Genomic DNA, 17,171 nt, shown 5'->3' with positions numbered 1-17,171 from the left:
GGGAGAGTCCTAGGGACCGCAGGACCGCAGGACTGCTTGCTGGTGGGCACAGGATCTCTCCCTCTCTAGGTGCATCAACACAGTCCTCAGGGATATTACCATATGCAGGACATGCAGTCAAGTCCACACTGCCCAGGTGCAGACCTGATGGACAGATGCTGGCAAGGGAGACTGACTCCATGTGGCTTGCACCTAGCTTACGAAAGGCTGTCCACACATCTCAGAATGACCCCAATATCACCTATCCCTTCGGCAGCTCTCAGTGATCAGGGCTGTGGACCACATGTCTGTCCTTTCCACAGGCCTGTCCTGTCCTGGGAGGGTGGGGCAGCCCGAGAGGGCACCTCAGGGACACAGGACGAGGCCAGCATGACAGTCCAAGTGATCAAGTGGCAAAAACCAACCACAGCCCAAGGGTCACTCTGGCTGGGCTGTGAGCAGCTGGGTCACAGTAGTTGACAAGGACTGTCAAGCTTCATGAGGAGGTCAGATCTACCAACAAGTAGGTACCAACTAGGTCAAGTCCCGGGAGGTCTGGGCTCAGCTTTGGGGCTTTCTGAGTTTCTTAATGACCAATGCCTTTGACTCTCTCACGTTGACCCTGACTTTCTTAGGGTATTTTGTTTCAAACAATTTATTTAATTGAGGGCCTGGTGCAGTAGCCTAGGTGGCTAAAGTCCTTGCCTTGCAAGTGCCTGGATTGCATAAGGGTGCCGGTTTGTGTCCTAGTGGGCCTGCTTCCCATCTGGCTCCCTGCTTGTGGCCTGGGAAAGCAGTCGAGGGTAGCTTAAAGCCTTGGGACCCTGCACCCATGTGGGAGACCCAGAAGAAACTCCAGGCTCCTGGCTTCAGATCAGCTCAGCTCTAGCTGTTGTGGCCACTTGGGGAGTGAATCATTGGACAGAAGATCTTCTCTGTCTTTCCTCTCTGTATATCTGACTTTACAATAAAAAAAAATTAATTAAAAAAATATATTTTTTTAAAAAGATTTATTTTTATTATTTATTTATTGGAAAGGCAGATATACAGAGAGGAGAGACAGAGAGGAAGATCTTCCGTCCAATGATTCACTCCCCAAGTGAGCGCAACGGGCCGATGCTATGCTGGTCCGAAGCCAGGAGCCTCTTCCGGGTCTCCCACGTGGGTGCAGGGTCCCAAAGCCTTGGGCCGTCCTCGACTGCTTTCCCAGGCCACAGGCAGGGAGCTGGAAGGGAAGCGGGGCTGCTGGGATAGAACCGGCGCCCATATGGGATCCTGAGCGTGCAAGGCGAGGACCTTAACCACTGCGCCATCGCGCCGGGCTCAAAAGAAAAAAGATTTTATCTATTTGAAAGGCACAGTTAGAGAGAGAGAAGAGAGAAGTCACCTTTTCATCCCTAGGTTCACTCCCCAAATGGCTGTGATGGTCAGAACTGGGTCAGGCTTATACCAGGAGCCTGGAACTGCATTAGGCTGCTCGCATGGGTGTGGGGGCCAACACCTGCATCATCCTTTGCCGATTCTCTAGGCACATTAGCAGGGAGCTGCACTGGAAGTGGAGTGGCCAGGATTCAAACAGGAACTTAAGTCGGTGGCTGCACCTGCTGTGCCACAAAGCCAGCCCCTTTGGGGAGTATTTTAAACGTTCCACAGTATGCTCTACTTGTCAAAATTCACACTGAGGACTAAAAAGTTCTTGATGGTTAGAAAAACTCAAGGCTTCTCAACTATTCCTCTCTCAACTTTCTTTTTCTTCAGATTTTAATTTAAAGCGCAGAGTCACAGAGAGGAGAGAGAGATTGTCCATCTCTAGTTTGCTCCCAAAATGGCCATAAAGGTTGGAGAAGAGTCAGGCCAAAGCCAGAAGCCTGGAGCTTCTTCGGAGTCTCCCACATGGGTACAGAGTCCTAAGGACTTGAGCCATTCTCTGCTGCCTTCCCAGGCTATAAACAGAGAGCTGGATCAGAAGTGGAGCAGCTGGGACTCAAGCTGATGTCAACACTGCAGGCAGAGACCCAGCCTATTATTCTACGAAACTTTTATAAACTAAGTCCCTAGGAAAACCCTTGTAGGCAGCAGGGAGATAACGAGTTTCATGACAGCACACAGTTGCCGGCATGGTGTGCTGGGGTTTCACTCCACTGTCACAAGTGCCACCGCACAGACGATACTCCAAGGGACAAGCAGCAGGGTCCTCATCTCAGCAGTCGTTGAGGCTGTTTCAAGCCTGGACAAGAAAGGGCAATGATGCCGAGTTCTCCCTCTCTTCCTGGCCTTCCATCTCCATCTGTGTCCGCTGCCAAGTCTTCTCACTTTGCCTTTCTTTTTCCTACTCTTCTGCTCACCATGTTCCTTGAACACAAGACACAGGCTCCAGAAAAAGTCTGGATACAAAAATGTAAAAATCTAGATGCCACATCAGAAAGTACTTCCTGTGAATGAGGAAAAAAATATACCAACACTAGCAGTACTACTAGGGACACTCACCATGTATGTAGAGGCAGAAGCTGCCAGAGGGTTAAGGTATGGGCTCTGGAGCCTGGCTGCCTGAGCTGGAACTTCAGATCCTCCAGCTACCTGCCCTTATCGTGCCTGTCACAGCAGGTTATCACGGGGGATGGCACGGGTCAACACACAATGCACAAACAAGTACTGCTACCAAGCGGACGTTCAACAAGCGGCATTATAAAGCGTCAGCCGCCATTTTCATCTGACCTCAATTCTTCTGAGTTAAGCCTCATGTGCTAGATATTACTATGAGTTATCAATATTAATTCTTGTGTTTTTAAAAGATGTATTTATTTTTATTAAAAGGCAGATATACAGAGAGGAGGAGAGACAGAGAGGAAGATCTTCCATCCATTGGTTCACTCCCCAAGTGGCTGCAATGGCCAGTGCTGAGCTGATCTGAAGCCAGCAGCCTGGAGCTTCTTCCTGGTCTCCTACACGAGTGCAGGGTCCCAAGGCTTTAGGCCATCCTAGGCTTTCCCAGGACACAAGCAGGGAGCTGGATGGGAAATGGGCCACTGGGATTAGAACTGGTACTCATATGAGATGCTGGACATTGCAAGGCGTGCAAGGACTTTGGCCACTAGGCTATTGCATCGGGTCCTAATTCTTGTTTTATAACCAAGGACAATGGGACCCAGAGAAATTGAGTAATTCACCAATATTATGAGATTATAAAATCGGATAAGATACTTGGCTGCTGCTCCCAGCAATGGGGGAAGTTTCCAAACCCTTGGATCTGTGACTTGAGTGCAACAATGTAAGCAGCATAGTGTATAAATCCTGACCCCACCTCTTAGGAGTCCCTGTAGTTTCTATGCTTGCTGTTTCGGGAACCCTGAAGTTATGTAAAGCCAAGGAAAGCCTGCTGGGGGCAGGAAGCCAGAGGGAACAATGGCAATCTTCCCAGTGGAGGGCACCTGTTCCCCAGAATTCAGCCCTGAGTCAATCTGACAGCTGACACGGACACAGATACACTGTAAGTGAGCCCAGTCCAAAACCTGGCTCACAGATGTGTGACCTAAACAGATAGCTGTTGTTTCAGACCACTAAGTTATTTAATTAGTAAGCAGCAGAGTTAGTTTCCAAACCCAAGGTACCCAGGCTCTGGATCTTCACATTCCAGCCTTTTGCTTACATTATTCTTTAAATTAATGGAAAATAGATTTTTCTGGGTGGTGATAATCATAATTAGATAAGCAGAGTAGGTAAGTCGGCTCACAGAGAGGCTTGAAGATAGACACTGCTAAGAATTCAGTGAATCAAGGAGTTGGCCAACTCAAAATGCCATGAACAGCTCTCCAACGAGTGGAGCAACTGATGACAGGCAAAAGAATGAAACTATATCTACTTTATAAAGAATTTAAAATATGTCACAGCGTTAAATGGAAAGGAAGAAACTACAAAACAGAATCAAACACAGAGAACCTTCAGGGATGAGGGCTATACACAAAGTTCCTAGACTTGATCCTAAAAGTATACTCTAAAAATCAGTCAACTAGGGCCCAGTACCATGGCTCAGTGGCTAGCTCCTTGTCTTACATGTGTCAGGATCCCATACGGGAGCCAGTTGATATCCCAGCTGCTCCATTTCCCATCCAGCTCCATGCTTGTGTCCTAGGAAAGCAGTTGAGGACAGCCCAAAACCTTAGGACCCTGCACCGACATGGGAGAGCAGAAAGGAGCTCCTAGTTCTTGGTTTCAGATTGACTCAGCTGCAGTCACTGTGGCCACCTGGGCAGTGAAGCAGCAAATGAAAGATCCTTCTCTCTGTCTCTCCTTCTCTCTGTAAATCTGACTTTTGAATAAAAAAATAAATAAATCTTAAAAAAGAGAGAATGCAATGATAAGCCCATATATTAGGAGAAAATATTTGCAAATAATATAAGCTGACAAAGGACTAGTATTTAGAAGATATGAAGAATCCTTAAACTTCAAAAGTAGAAAACATCAGAAGTTACAAATGAGTAAAAATCATGAACAGACATTTCACCAAAGAGGATATACAGATGGCAAACAGGTGCACAGGATGCAGTTCCACATTATTAGCTCTGATTGAAAAGCAAGCTAAAGTCACAATGCAGGGGACAACACTGTGGCACACAGTGCACTAACCTGCTGCTTGCAATGTAGAATCCTATGTCTGAATGCTAGCTTACGTCCCAGCTTTCAATCCATTTCCTGTGAATGTGCCTGGGAAGAGGAAGATGGCCTAAGTACTCGGGCCCCTGTCCCCACCAGGACAACCTGGCTGGATTTCCTGGCTCCTGGCTTCGGCATGATTTAAACCTGTTTGTTACAGCCATTTTTGGAAACAAACTAATGATGGAAGATCTCTCTTTCCTCTTGTTTTCCTTTCAAATATATAAACAAATATTCTTTAGAGAAACAAGGGGGGCCTAACGTAGTAGCCTAGTGGCTAAAGTCCTTGTCTTGCATGTGCCAGGATCCCATATGGGCACCAGCAGCCCTGCTTGCCATCCAGCTGCCTGCTTGTGGCCTGGGAAAGCAGTTGAGGACAGGCCAAGGCCTTAGGATCCTGCACCTGCGTGGGAGACCTGGAAGGGCTCCTGGCTCTGGATTGTCTCAGCTTTGACCGTTGCAGTCACTTGTGGGGAGAGAGTCAGTGGATGGAAGATCTTCCTCTCTCTCTCTCCTCTCTGTATATCTGACTTTCCAATAAAAATAAAAGTAAATCTTATATAAAAAAAAAAGTTACAAGGTAAGTCGCCAAATAGCTGTCAGATTTAAAAGAAATCTGAGCTGAATGGGCAAGCAACATGTGGCATGATTTCATACTGGAATATTGCTTAGCAAGGAAAAGGAACTTGGCAGAAGGTGTGTCAGTTAAGCTCCATGTCTCACACCAGAATAGCTGGGTTTGATTCTGACTCTGTTTCCTCATTCCAGCTTCCTGCTAATGCAGACCCTGGGAAAAAGCAATAATGGCTTAAGTAACTGGGCTCCTGTCCTCCATGTGAGAGACACAGATTGAGTCCCCAGCACCTGGCTGTGGCCGAGCCCAGCTCCAGCCACTGCAGGCATCTTGGGAAATGAACCAGAAGTTGGAAGCTCTACTTCTGTTCCTTCCTGCTCCTTAAAAAAATGTTTAAAATAAATATAATTATATAAAAAAATTAAGTACCTAGATGAATCTTGAAAACATCATGCTAAATTATAAAAAAGTCATAAAAGATCACATATTATAGGATTCCATTTATGTGAAACATCCAGAACAGGTAAATCCAGAGAAACAGAAAGTAGATTTGTGGTTGCCAGGGGCTTGGGGAGAGAGGGGCCTGGAAAGTGACTGCTAATGAGTGGGGAATTTCTTTTGAGGGTGATGCAAATGTTCTGGAATTACATGGTGGTGATGGATGCACTGTGTTAAAAATGCCTAAATTGTACACTTTGGAATGGTGAACTATCAGACCTATAAATTATAGTCCAATAAAAAAACTGTTGTTAAAAAAAAAAATCTGCATGTACAGCATCAAATACTGGTGAAGATGCTGAGGAAGTAGAGCATCCCACACTGTTGGAGGGAATATAAAGTGGTACAGTCACCTTACAAAAATATTTTGAAAGATCTATTAATTTTTATTTGAAAGGCAGATATACAGTGATGAGGAGAGACAGAGAGGAAGATCTTCCATCCACTGACTCACTCCCCAAGTGACTGCAATGGCTGAATCCAAGCCAAACTGAAGCCAGAGGCCAGGAGCCTCTTTCAGGTCTCCCACTCAGGTGCAGGGTCCCAAGATTTTGGGCCATCCTTGACTGCCTTCTCAGGACACAAGGGAGCTGGATGGGAAGAAGAACAGCTGGGACATGAACTGGTACCCATAGGGGATCCCTGTGGATGTAAGGTGAGGTCTTTAACCACTATGCTACAGTGCCAGGCCCACAAAAATAACTTCTTATAGAAATTATATGATTACCCCCAGACTCAACAACTGCACTCCAGAGTATTCATCCCAGAAAGCTGAAAACTCTGTTTACAAAAAGCTGTGTTTGAAAGTTTAGTCTTATTCACAGTTGCCAACAAATGGACCAAAGCCCAGACATGCTTCAATGGGCAAGTAGTTATACTGACAGGCCCACCCCGCATTAGGTAGTACTCAGTAATAAAAAGGAACCGGGTGGAGAATCAGGCAGAATTAAAGTCACATAGTGTAGATTCATGTATAGAACACTGTTGGATGGATAAAATGATAAAAATGCAGAATTGATTACTGTAGCTAGGACAGGGAAGAGGGGATGGACATAGAAGCAAAGCATGAGAGAGACTGGTTTGATGCAGATGCTCTGTGTCCTGATCCTATCCATGACAACGGCCCTGACTGACACAGCTTGTGAAACCACACGAAGAGCACGGGGTATCTCTGTATGAATTCGCTGCAAGAGAATTATTATTAAAATTGAACACCTAACTACAAAAACAATAATAAACAATAATGAAACATAGTCTACGAAAATTGGAGGGTGGGGGAAAAGACTGGAGAATACCTTGTTGACAAATATTTCAGTAGAAGGCTGCCTCCTGCTTTTGTCCAATTCTACTAAGACACATTTAAAAAAATCTTTTTTTATTTGCTTGAGAGACAGAGAAAAGGAGCTCTCATTCACTCCCCGATGCCTACAATGGCCGGAGCTGAATCCCAGAGCCATGTCTGCACTTTGGCTCTCCTGAGTGGGTGGTGGCGCCCCAATGACTGAGCCATCTCTGCTGGCTTCTAGGGTCTGAAGTGGAGCAAAGAGCTGGAGCTGAGACTCCAATCCAGGTACTCTGATGTGGAATATGAGAGTATTAACTGTGGGGTTAACTGCCCACCTCGACAAACTGGGCCCCTTTTAAAACCTTGCCCAGTGCAGTAACATAGCGGCCAAAGTCTTTGCCTTGCATGTGCCAGGATTCCATATGGGTGCTGGCTCATATCCTGGCTGCCCTGCTTCCCATCCAGCTCCCTGCTTGTGGCCTGGGAAAGTAGTAGAGCACGGCCCAAAGCCTTGGGACCCTGTACCCATGTGGGAGATCCAGAAGAGGCTCCAGGCTCCTGGCTTTGGATTGGCACAGCTCCAGCTGTTGTGGCAACTTGGGGAGTGAATCAGCAGATGGAAGATCTTCCTCTGTCTCTCCTCCTTTCTGTATATCTGACTTCCCAATAACAATAAATACATCTTCAAAAAGATAAAAAAGAAAGAAAAATCTACTGAAATACACACACCATCAAAGTTCCCCCCATCCTTATGTTTCCTATGGTACCTACTAGATCTGGAAACAGCTGTGGACTGGGCCCAGGGCAGAAGACGCTGGTTGAAGGGCTTGAACCCAGAGCGATAAACTTGACTCAACATGCTGAGACGCGGTCACTGGTCAAAATTATCTGCAAAATGTATTTTAGAGAAGCAAATCAGGAAAAATCTGAGGCAGTTCATTTTCTTTTGCTCCACTGTCAAGTGCTCCTGTGCACATCCCAGTGAGGATGAGAACATGGCTAGAAGCCTCACCATTGAGAACATGATGGTTCTAGGTATTTCCCACTCTGGGTCAAACCTGAGGTTTTAGGCAAAGAAAAGATCATTTGATCTCACAACACTGTAGAGGGCTCCTTGCCATATTTACTCTGAGAACAATTTATAATTGTAATCCTACTAAAATCATACTGTAAAAGAAGAAGTGACGAAAGCCAGGGATGGCATGCATTACTCCAAAAGGCAGAGAAATGGGAGTGAGAGAGGCGTTAGAGCAGGTAGTAGGCAGTTAGGGTATTCTGGGTCCCCAAGTAAAAGAGAATTTCCCCACCATGTCTTGGATTCACCAGAGCACATTTCTTCCAAGGGACAGGGGTGCTATTAGCATATCAATTCCCCACCTGAAGTATTGGCCATCACCTCTGGCCATTGTGGGAGGGCCTCAGGCTGATCTCTTTATCATTAAAAAGGAGAGCAGGAAGAAGTAATATACATCAGCCTAAGGCCTGGAATGTCCTATGTCTGGTATCTCTGTGACCTTTTGTCCCAAGGCCAGGTACCATGGAAATCAGGAATTTTCTTTGTTCATGGAGAAACATCTGAGGGAAACCTTTAAAAGGTGCATTCCCCACCTTTAATACGGGTTCGGCTTCTTGTCCTCCTGCCACCATGGCAGAGGACTAGGGTTCTCATTTTCCTCCTGCCACTATGACAGAGCACTAGGGTTCTTTTTTACTTTTCCTCCTGCCACTATGGCAGGAGGTAAGGGTCCTTTCTATCTCAAAACCCCCTCCCGTCACTAGGACGGGAGTCTTCTCTTCTCAGCTTTTCTAATAAATCTTGCGTTAAAACTAAACTGTGGGGCCCGGCGCGGTGGCGCAAGTGGTTAAAGGTCCTCGCCTTGCACGCCCGGGATCCCATATGGGCGCCGGTTCTAATCCCAGCAGCCCCGCTTCCCTTCCAGCTCCCTGCCTGTGGCCTGGGAAAGCAGTCGAGGACAGCCCAAAGCTTTGGGAACCTGCACCCACGTGGGAGACCCGGAAGAGGCTCCTGGCTTTGGATTGGCATAGCATCAGCCGTGGCGCTCACTTGGGGAGTGAATCATTGGACGGAAGATCTTCCTCTCTGTCTCTCCTCTCTGTATATCCGCCTTTCCAATGAAAAAATAATAAAAATAAATCTTTAAAAAAAAAAAAAAAAACTAAACTGTGTCCGCAGGAAAATTCTTCTTTCCTGCGAGACAAGAATTTGAGGTTGCTGCCATACTCAAAGTCAAAAATCCTGCAACAGGAGCAGCATAGGCAGGGAGTATCGCTGTAAACCACGTGGCAGCAGGCATGCAAAACTTGGTAGGCAGTGGAGTGTGCAATGATGCCTCTGCTGAGCGCAGCTTTTGCACAACTTGAGGATGTTCCAAGCCTACAGTCTGTGTTTGTGGTTTGTTATATAAATTCCTCCAGTAGTGATCGCTAAGCAATTATTTACATGTGGATTCTTCAGCATACCTAGAAAAGAGCCAGCGACTAAGGTGAGCAAATAGTAATACTAAGTCTAGCGATGGAGTCCAGCTCCAGCCGAGTTTGGAACAAGAAGGGTGCATAGAGTAGGTGTAGAGAGAAAAGAAATGGACCACTGCGATTTCATGATCATAATGGACAATGCGTGGAAAGCTGTCCCCTTTATTTACACAGAAGCAGACAAGCTCTTGCACTGACTTTTTACCTCACAGTCAAGTGGGTGTTTCTAAGGATAGCTCTGCCATTTGTTTCACCTTAAAGCAGGATGTTATCCATCCTGACCCTGTTCTCAACAGGCAGCGCATATCAATCAGTAACACATTCCCACTACAATCCTCATTCTACAACTTAATCTTGAATCAGTTAAGGGAGGAAATGCATCACAGAAGGAGGGAGCTAAAGACTGAGGATGGTGGGGGGGGCAGCAGAGACAGAGACAGCATGAATAGCAAAAGGCCCTTTTGCAACATCAACTTCCAGGCTCACATTGATAGTAAAAAACCAACCCTGCAATGGCAAACAATGCTTAAAGAGATTACAGAATTCTCAGTGGGGTGGTGGGGTGTCCATGCAAAGGGAGGTGGGACTGCCTTCAGGTGGTTGCAGAGACATCTGTGGGCCCTGTCATGCAGCGGGAAATTCCTTGTGGCCTTGCCTGCAGGGGAACAGTTCTCCACACACCTTCCTGTCATCCACACCCACTGCACAGACCCCAGCATTCTGGTTTCACCTCCTCCATGAAATTTTGTCTGGCAACTGCAGCCTTTCTGGTCAGACATGGTCCTACAGGTCAGCTTTTAACTAGCTCACTCCCCCCATCGACAGCATGGCAAACAGGAAGGGGAAAACTGACTCTGGAGTGGGATCAATTTGGGTTTTGGCTTTGTCCTTGCTAGCCATGTGTCTTAAAGAGGGCTACTTAATTTTAGCCTTAGTTTCCTCACTTGCGAATCAGGGATACCAGCAGTGAAGCCTTTGTGTGATTACTGTGAGAATTAAATGAGAGAATGCACTGAAAGTGCTTGGGTACAACCGATGCTGGATGCGTGTCAGTCATTCTCCTCCTTTGCTATTTATTTCCTTCAGGACGCAGCACTCACGCCCAGACTCCCAAGGCTATAATCACAAGATGAGTATACTCACATGCGTAGCTAGCCACTGTTCACAGGTCTCTTATCTAAGCAAGCCCTAAGCATTTAAGGTTCACTACAAGGTAGGCTGATGCGGAGCTGAGCCAAGCGAGCTCTCCTTCTGTGCCTCTTGGCCCTGAGAGCTCCGGAGGTGCAGACCACTGTCCCAGGGCACCAGACCCTTGGCCCCGCCAGTTTATTACCCTCAAACACAAGGTGGCCGATCCCCAGGAGCAAAGGGTGTGTGTGTGTGTGTGTGTGTGTGTGTGTGTGTGTGTGTGTGTGTGTGTGTGTGTGTGTGTGTGTGTGTGTGTGTGTGTGTGTGTGTGTGTGTGTGTGTGTGTGTGTGTGTGTGTGTGTGTGTGTGTGTGTGTGTGTGTGTGTGTGTGTGTGTGTGTGTGTGTGTGTGTCTAGACGGAGTATCATCAGCTGCCGCAAGTTTCCCTGTTTGGACTGGACAAGCATCTCCTCACCCCTTCTGTGCAGAAGGTTCTTATCTTCTTGAGTTAGCCAGACAGCTGAACTTTGCTCGGTCCCAGCAAACCCCAGGAACACACGCAGCACATGGGCTCACCAATCTAGAGCGCTGAGAAAGCTCGTCCTCACCACCTGGGAGCCCAAGGGGCACTGACTGACCTGCGCAGGAGGAGAAGCTGTGCTGGTGGTGGGCACTGTAGATGCCCATGATGCACAGAAAGGCACCTTCTATCACATGCCATATGCCACACTGCAAAAGGTGGTCACAGCCAAGGCCCTGGCTACGAAGAAGCCTGGCTTTCAGTAGGATGAACCGATGCCCAACACCCGCCCTGTGGTCGGTTACAAAGCAGCGTGCACCTGTACCACCTCCACCGCGAGGGCAGGTGCGCAGGCTGCAGGCTGTTTCCAGGCCGAGGAGCAGCCTGCGGGAGTCTGAGGAGGCTCTGTCGCTCTCCAGGACGTCCCCAAGGGCCGCCAGCAAGGTCGGGACGGAAGCGCGCCTGGGCGCTACCTCACGGCCCTGGAGGCCAGCACCCAAGCCCACCGAGGGCTTCTGCCCGCGCCCCCTCAGCCCCTCTGTGGAAGGCAGCACCGGCGCCTCGCCCTCCTTCCCGGCTGCTCGCCGCGTACCTGCCTCGCCGCCGCCGCCCCCGGCCCAGCAGTCCGACACTGTCCACGCCGGGTTGGTTCTGGCGCCAGCTCACTCGCCTCTCTCTTCCGTCTACGTCCCGCACGAAGGCGTTGCGTCAGCCACGACAGAGTAAATCCGGGCCGCCGAGCCTCCGCTGTTGACGTGGGGGCGAGGGGCCGGTCTGGGGCTGCGCTGCGCCAACGGCGTAGGCGGCTTCCCAGAATCCGGGCTGCGCCTCCACGTGGCGGGTCCCGCCCTCAGGCCCGGGCCCACTCGGGGAGGCGGGGCTGGAGGCGCCGGCGAGCATCCGCGTAGGCTGGGGGCCTAGGGTGTTGGAGGGTGTCTAGGAGCCGACCCTCCCCCGGGGAGGTCGAGCTTTCCGGGGAGGCAGGAAAGGAGCCTGACCCCCCCCCCCCCCCCGGGCAGACCTCCAAAGTCAGCGTGTTGGACCGGTCCACAGCACCCCTCCTCCCTGCCAACTGGCTAAATGGTTTTCCCCCTAGTCATTTGGAATCTTCCCCCTTCCCCCCAATCCTAGTCCAGCGCTCCTTCAGCCCAGGCGACAGTAAGGACGTTGCCTTCTAAAATGTATTTCCTGACAGTTGGAATTATTCCAAAAGTGAATGCAGATCTAGCCTTAAACATGAAAGCCCAGAGAACTCTGCATGAACTTGCAGGGCTGTGCAGCAGGCGAGGGTTGGGCATAGGCAGTACTGGATTTGGACGCAGGGGACAGAACTTGTCCTGTGTCCCTGAGGACGCTCTCCAGCCTGTGTGTTCATGCCTCCCACCCCATTAGCCATTGGCTCCTGCACTAGTCCGAATGCATCGCCCCAAACCCATGTACTGGAAACTGACTCCTCCGGGCAACAGCGTCCGGGTTTGTGCTGCTGGAAGACGACTTGTGCCCGCGGATTGGCCTCTCCTTGGAGGACATCCAACTTGTTCTCTGCATTCTACCAAGGTGGGGACGGAGGAAAGTCATCACCAGATGCCTGGGTCTTCATCTTTCACTTCCTGGCTTCCAAAACTGTGAGAAATAAATGTCTGTAAGCCACTCAGTCTGTAATGTTCTGCTCTGGCACTTGCTATGGCTGACAGCTGCATGTAAAGGAAACCATCATCCTCTCCCTGGCTGGGCTCATACTATTACGGGTATATGAGCAATACAACAGAGTGGGATACATGCTAGAAGAGGGATTGCTCGGAGATGACACAGTGGCATTAAAAGGCCAGTTGTCCAGCCCAGCACAATGGCTCAATGGCTAAAATCCTTACCTTGTACATGCTGGGATCTCATATGGGCAGCAGTCTGTGTCCTGGCTGCTCCATTTCCCACCAGCTCCCTGCTTGTGGCAGGAGATAGCCCAAGGCCTTAGTAACCTGCACCTGTGTGGGAGACCTGGAGAAGGTTCCTGGCTCCTAGCTTCAGATCAGCTGAGCTCCAGCCATTTTTGCCATTTGGGCAGTGAACCAGCAGATGGAAGTTCTTTCTCTCTTTCTCTCCTTCTCTTTGTAAATTGACCTTTCCAATAAAAAGTGGGGAGGGGTCAAGGCATGGTGGCCTAGCAGCTGAAGTCCTCACCTTGCACACACCAGGATCCCCATATGGCCTGGCAGCCCTGCTTCCCATCCATCTCCCTGTTTGTGGCCTGTGAAAACAGTCAAGGATGGCCCAAAGCCTTGGGACCCTGCACCCATGTGGGAGACCTGAAAGAGGCTCCTGGCTTTGGGTCAGCTCCAGTTGTTGTGGCTGCTTTGGGGTGAATCATCAGACTGAAGATCTTCCTTTCTGTCTCTTTTCCTCTCTGTATATCTGACTTTACAATAAAAGTTAAATCTTAAAAAAAAAAAAAAAGGAAAAAATTTAAAAGGCCAATTGTCATTTGAGATGTGTCTTGAATGATTGAAAGCAGCCTCCTATGAAGAAGAGGGATTTGGATTTGCAGAGGCCTCAGACAGTGCAGGTGCCACACAGCAGGGCAGGCCAGGATTCTGCTTTGTCAAAAGGTTTCTGTGGTGTGTGGAAGGTTTTTAATTTTGTTAGCTGCAGACAGAGAACTGTGACTTCTAATGTTCTGGAATGGTGTGATCGTTGTCATGTCAGTCAAGAAGGGTAGGAGCTGGAGTTTTGGCTATCCTAATGGAAAGGCAAGAGTGAGAAATGCTGGTTGGGAAAAAAAGGTTGCAGCAGTGGGGCTGGGAAGCAAAACAGAAAGATAGCAGACACACTGACTACCTGAAAGGGGAACAATACGGAAGTAATTCAGTCGCCATAAACAAATGGGATTGTTTCTTCACTAGAGAGATTTAAACTCTGTCTCAGCAGATGGGAGCAAGACAAAGTGAACAGAAAGTCACATGGTAAATGGAACGTTTAGAGTTAGTCTTACACATGCACAGTTAAGGACTAATGCAAGGAGTGACTGGAACAGTGGCCCAAAGACTGGACCCAGCACTAACTCAAATACCTTGAACAGCTGCTTACCCAGTGCTACCGTAAATCTCCTAGGTCTTGGCCCCCTAGGCCACTTGCCTAAGTAAGCTTCTTGACCTTTGGGTTAAACTGCTCTCCGTCAATCCCTGCACTTTATGATGCCCATACCTGATGACCCTGCTGCACCAATCCCTGGAGGCATTTATCCCTGGTGTCCATCTACAGCTGCAGCTGCCAATCCCTGATCTTGTATTCCCCATACCTACCTCGAGGTAATAAAGATACCTCTTCCCTTTTTTTTCCCTCTTTACTCTGCTGTTTAGTCTGTCTCTATCTCTCTGCTTTCTCCCTGCTGAAATAAAGGACCTCTCCTGTGCCTTGCTTGCTGTGTCTGGCATGTTGGGTTTGTGGCGAAAATAGTCAACAACTACTTCTATAGATGCTGTCTTTAGTTAGGGTTACCTTAGTTGCATGTTGTTTAACAGAAGTTCATGCAGACAAGGGAATTGACTGGAAGGAGTGACAGTCTCCAAAGGCAGGAGGCAAAATTGGGTCTCAAAGGGAGATGGGAGGGAGAAGGAACTGGAGAGTGGTGGACATTGACTGCCCTCCATCTTCAAATAGCTTGTTCACACTTAATCTGTGCTCATCTGCTTCTTTTTCTAATATCTTAGAAAAGGATTTTTCTATTAGTGAACATTTGGTGGAAAAGTCTCCCCAACCCTGAACATTTCTTCTTGGGATTTGCTCCTGGCTGACATCTAGTTTTAGTCTTACTTTCAAATTCCCAAGAGTCAAAATCTTGCTGGCCTAGTGTTTGCTGTCCAGCAGTAAGGGACTTTGTGCATGGAGCTGATAATCATACTGACTGATGGTCAACAACCAAGGTTTATTAACAGCAAAGCACTTTTAAAGACTGAGGGTCATGTAGGCAAAAGGAAGGCAGGTTAGAGGCAGGAAGTAACTTACATGTTAACAGCATGAGGGAGTTTACTGGTAAACAATGTTTTTCTAACTGGCAACTCTCTTTGATCCGTTATCTAAACTTGAGGCTGTGGGAACTCCCATCTGTTATCTAAACTGGAGGATTAGGGAGTGCCTGGACAGGGCTGCAGTTGGCTTTGGCTTTCACACTGGCCAGGCTCCCCATTGTCCTCTCCTAATCAGTTGTCTTCAACAGCCTAGCATAATGCAGGACTTTCTGGTTCAGTCAGCTCTGGAAGAGGTGGAGGGTCAGCATGGAACATGAGCATGGAGGCTGGGCCCACTGGCCCCTTCTGCAGAAGCTGGAATGTTGAGAATGCTTAGAGGAAAGGTGGCTATATTCTTGAGTTGGCAAGTGGTGGCACAAATGTTTAAATGAAACCAATTTCAATAGCACTAAGCAACACCATTTAATAGTTTCATAATCCAAGCTATATGTCAGAAGCACTAAGAAAGCTTTAAAAAACAAAAAATAGACACAGATTCTTAGAATGCACCCCCCCTACTCACACCCTCCACTTCCAAGGCCTGGAGTGTCTAGGGGTGGGGCATAGGAGTCAGCATTTTTATAAAATATTACAGATTATGTTGTAACTTGCAATTGGGCACTATTACTTTAAACAACAAACCTAGGATGCTCAACAGGATACAACAAGCAGAAAATTAGAGTTACAGAGCAGTAGAGACAGACAGACATATGTTGGCAATGCCCGGTCATTGCATTACGCACCCCCCCCCCCAGCTGAGCGGAGGGACTAGGGTTAAAAAATAGACAACACACAGTGGGTCATTCTTATAAAGAGAATGCCATTTATTCAAAGTCAATCCACATCTTTTTTAGTCTGCTTAGCTCCTCCCAATATTTTCCCAATGCTCAAGCAACACCTAAGCTCCCCCGAGGGCATCTTAAAACAGGGGAGGCAGGGAAGAGGGAACTTGCTGTCAAGCTAGGGGCTAAATGTATCAGGCCAACATTGCCCATCCTGTTACACCTTGAGAAACAAGCTAAGCTATGGAGTTAACCCTTGGGAGACTGGGGCCTACAGACATAGAGACATCTTCCCTTCACTGGTTCACTCCCAGGTGGCTGCAATGGCCAAGGCTGGGCCAGCCTGAAGCCAGAAGGCAGGAACTTTTTGCAGGTATTCCATGTGGTTGTCAGGTGCCCAAACACTGGGCTCTCTTGCACTGCTTTTCCCAGGCCATCAGTGGGGAGCTGAAAGAGAAGTAGAGCAGCAGATATGGAGTGCCAGCAATACAGGTGGAGGCTTTATGTGCTATACCACAATGCCAGCCTGAAAAGCCTCATTTTTGACATTTAGCCTTCCAAGACTTTTGGTTACTTCAGTACATATACATAAATGTTTCATAAAACCAGAAGCACAGGGTGTATGCACTATTTATACTATTTTGTTCCCTTTAAACAAGATCATGAAAAGTGCTTCCACAGCAGTAGTGGCAAGGTCTGTACAATTTCTGATGGCTGTACAACATTCCAATCTATGCACATACCATAGCTTAGCAGACATTTCTGCTCTTTGGATAATGTCCAGTAACTGGAATAGTTGAGCCATTTTATGGCAAATTTTAAGGTTTCTGATACATATCTAATAACCACCTGCCCTTTTCTTGATACTTCCGCCAATTTATACCATATTGACAGTATTTGAGAGTACCTGTTTTCACATACCTGTAGCAGTTTGAGTAGAATTCTAATTTCATTCTACTCAAATCATACATATCCTTTTTAAATTAAACTTGCTTTTTAGGGCCCATGTTGTAGTACATGGGTTAAGTTGCCACATGTGTGGCTGGCATCCCCTATGATGCTGGTTTGAGACCTGGCTGCTCCACTTCTGATTCGGCTCTTGGCTGATGAGTTTGAGAAGTCTGCGGAAGTTGACTCGCACAATTGAATCCCTGCCACCCATTCGGGAGACCAGGATGGCGTTCCAGACTGTCTTTGGCCTAGCCTAGTGGTGGCGGGGACAGCCATCTGGAGAGTCAATCAGATCTCTTTCTCCTTACTT

The 17,171-nt window shown here is 47.9% G+C and overlaps 1 protein-coding gene across 2 annotated transcripts in view; it reads right to left on the bottom strand.

Moving 5' to 3' along the window:
* ALDH18A1 (aldehyde dehydrogenase 18 family member A1) overlaps nt 1-11,811 on the bottom strand; it is a 42,519-nt gene extending 30,708 nt beyond the window's left edge. For both annotated transcript variants that reach the window (XM_040992411.1, XM_040992412.1), the window contains exons 1-2: nt 11,720-11,811; nt 7,758-7,874 (exon numbers count right to left, since the gene is read on the bottom strand). In XM_040992411.1, the coding sequence (XP_040848345.1) occupies nt 7,758-7,845 (88 nt within the window). In that variant the 5' untranslated portion in view covers nt 7,846-7,874; nt 11,720-11,811. The remainder of the gene's footprint in view (nt 1-7,757; nt 7,875-11,719) is intronic.
* Nucleotides 11,812-17,171: the final 5,360 nt, after the last annotated feature.

Source organism: Ochotona curzoniae, unplaced genomic scaffold (genome assembly GCF_017591425.1).
Source record: "Ochotona curzoniae isolate NIBS_2020 unplaced genomic scaffold, NIBS_Ocur_1.0 contig_66, whole genome shotgun sequence".
Lineage (NCBI taxonomy): Eukaryota > Metazoa > Chordata > Mammalia > Lagomorpha > Ochotonidae > Ochotona > Ochotona curzoniae.
The sequence above is the reverse complement of the archived record's forward strand: the minus strand, read 5'-3'. Positions and strand labels throughout refer to the sequence as shown.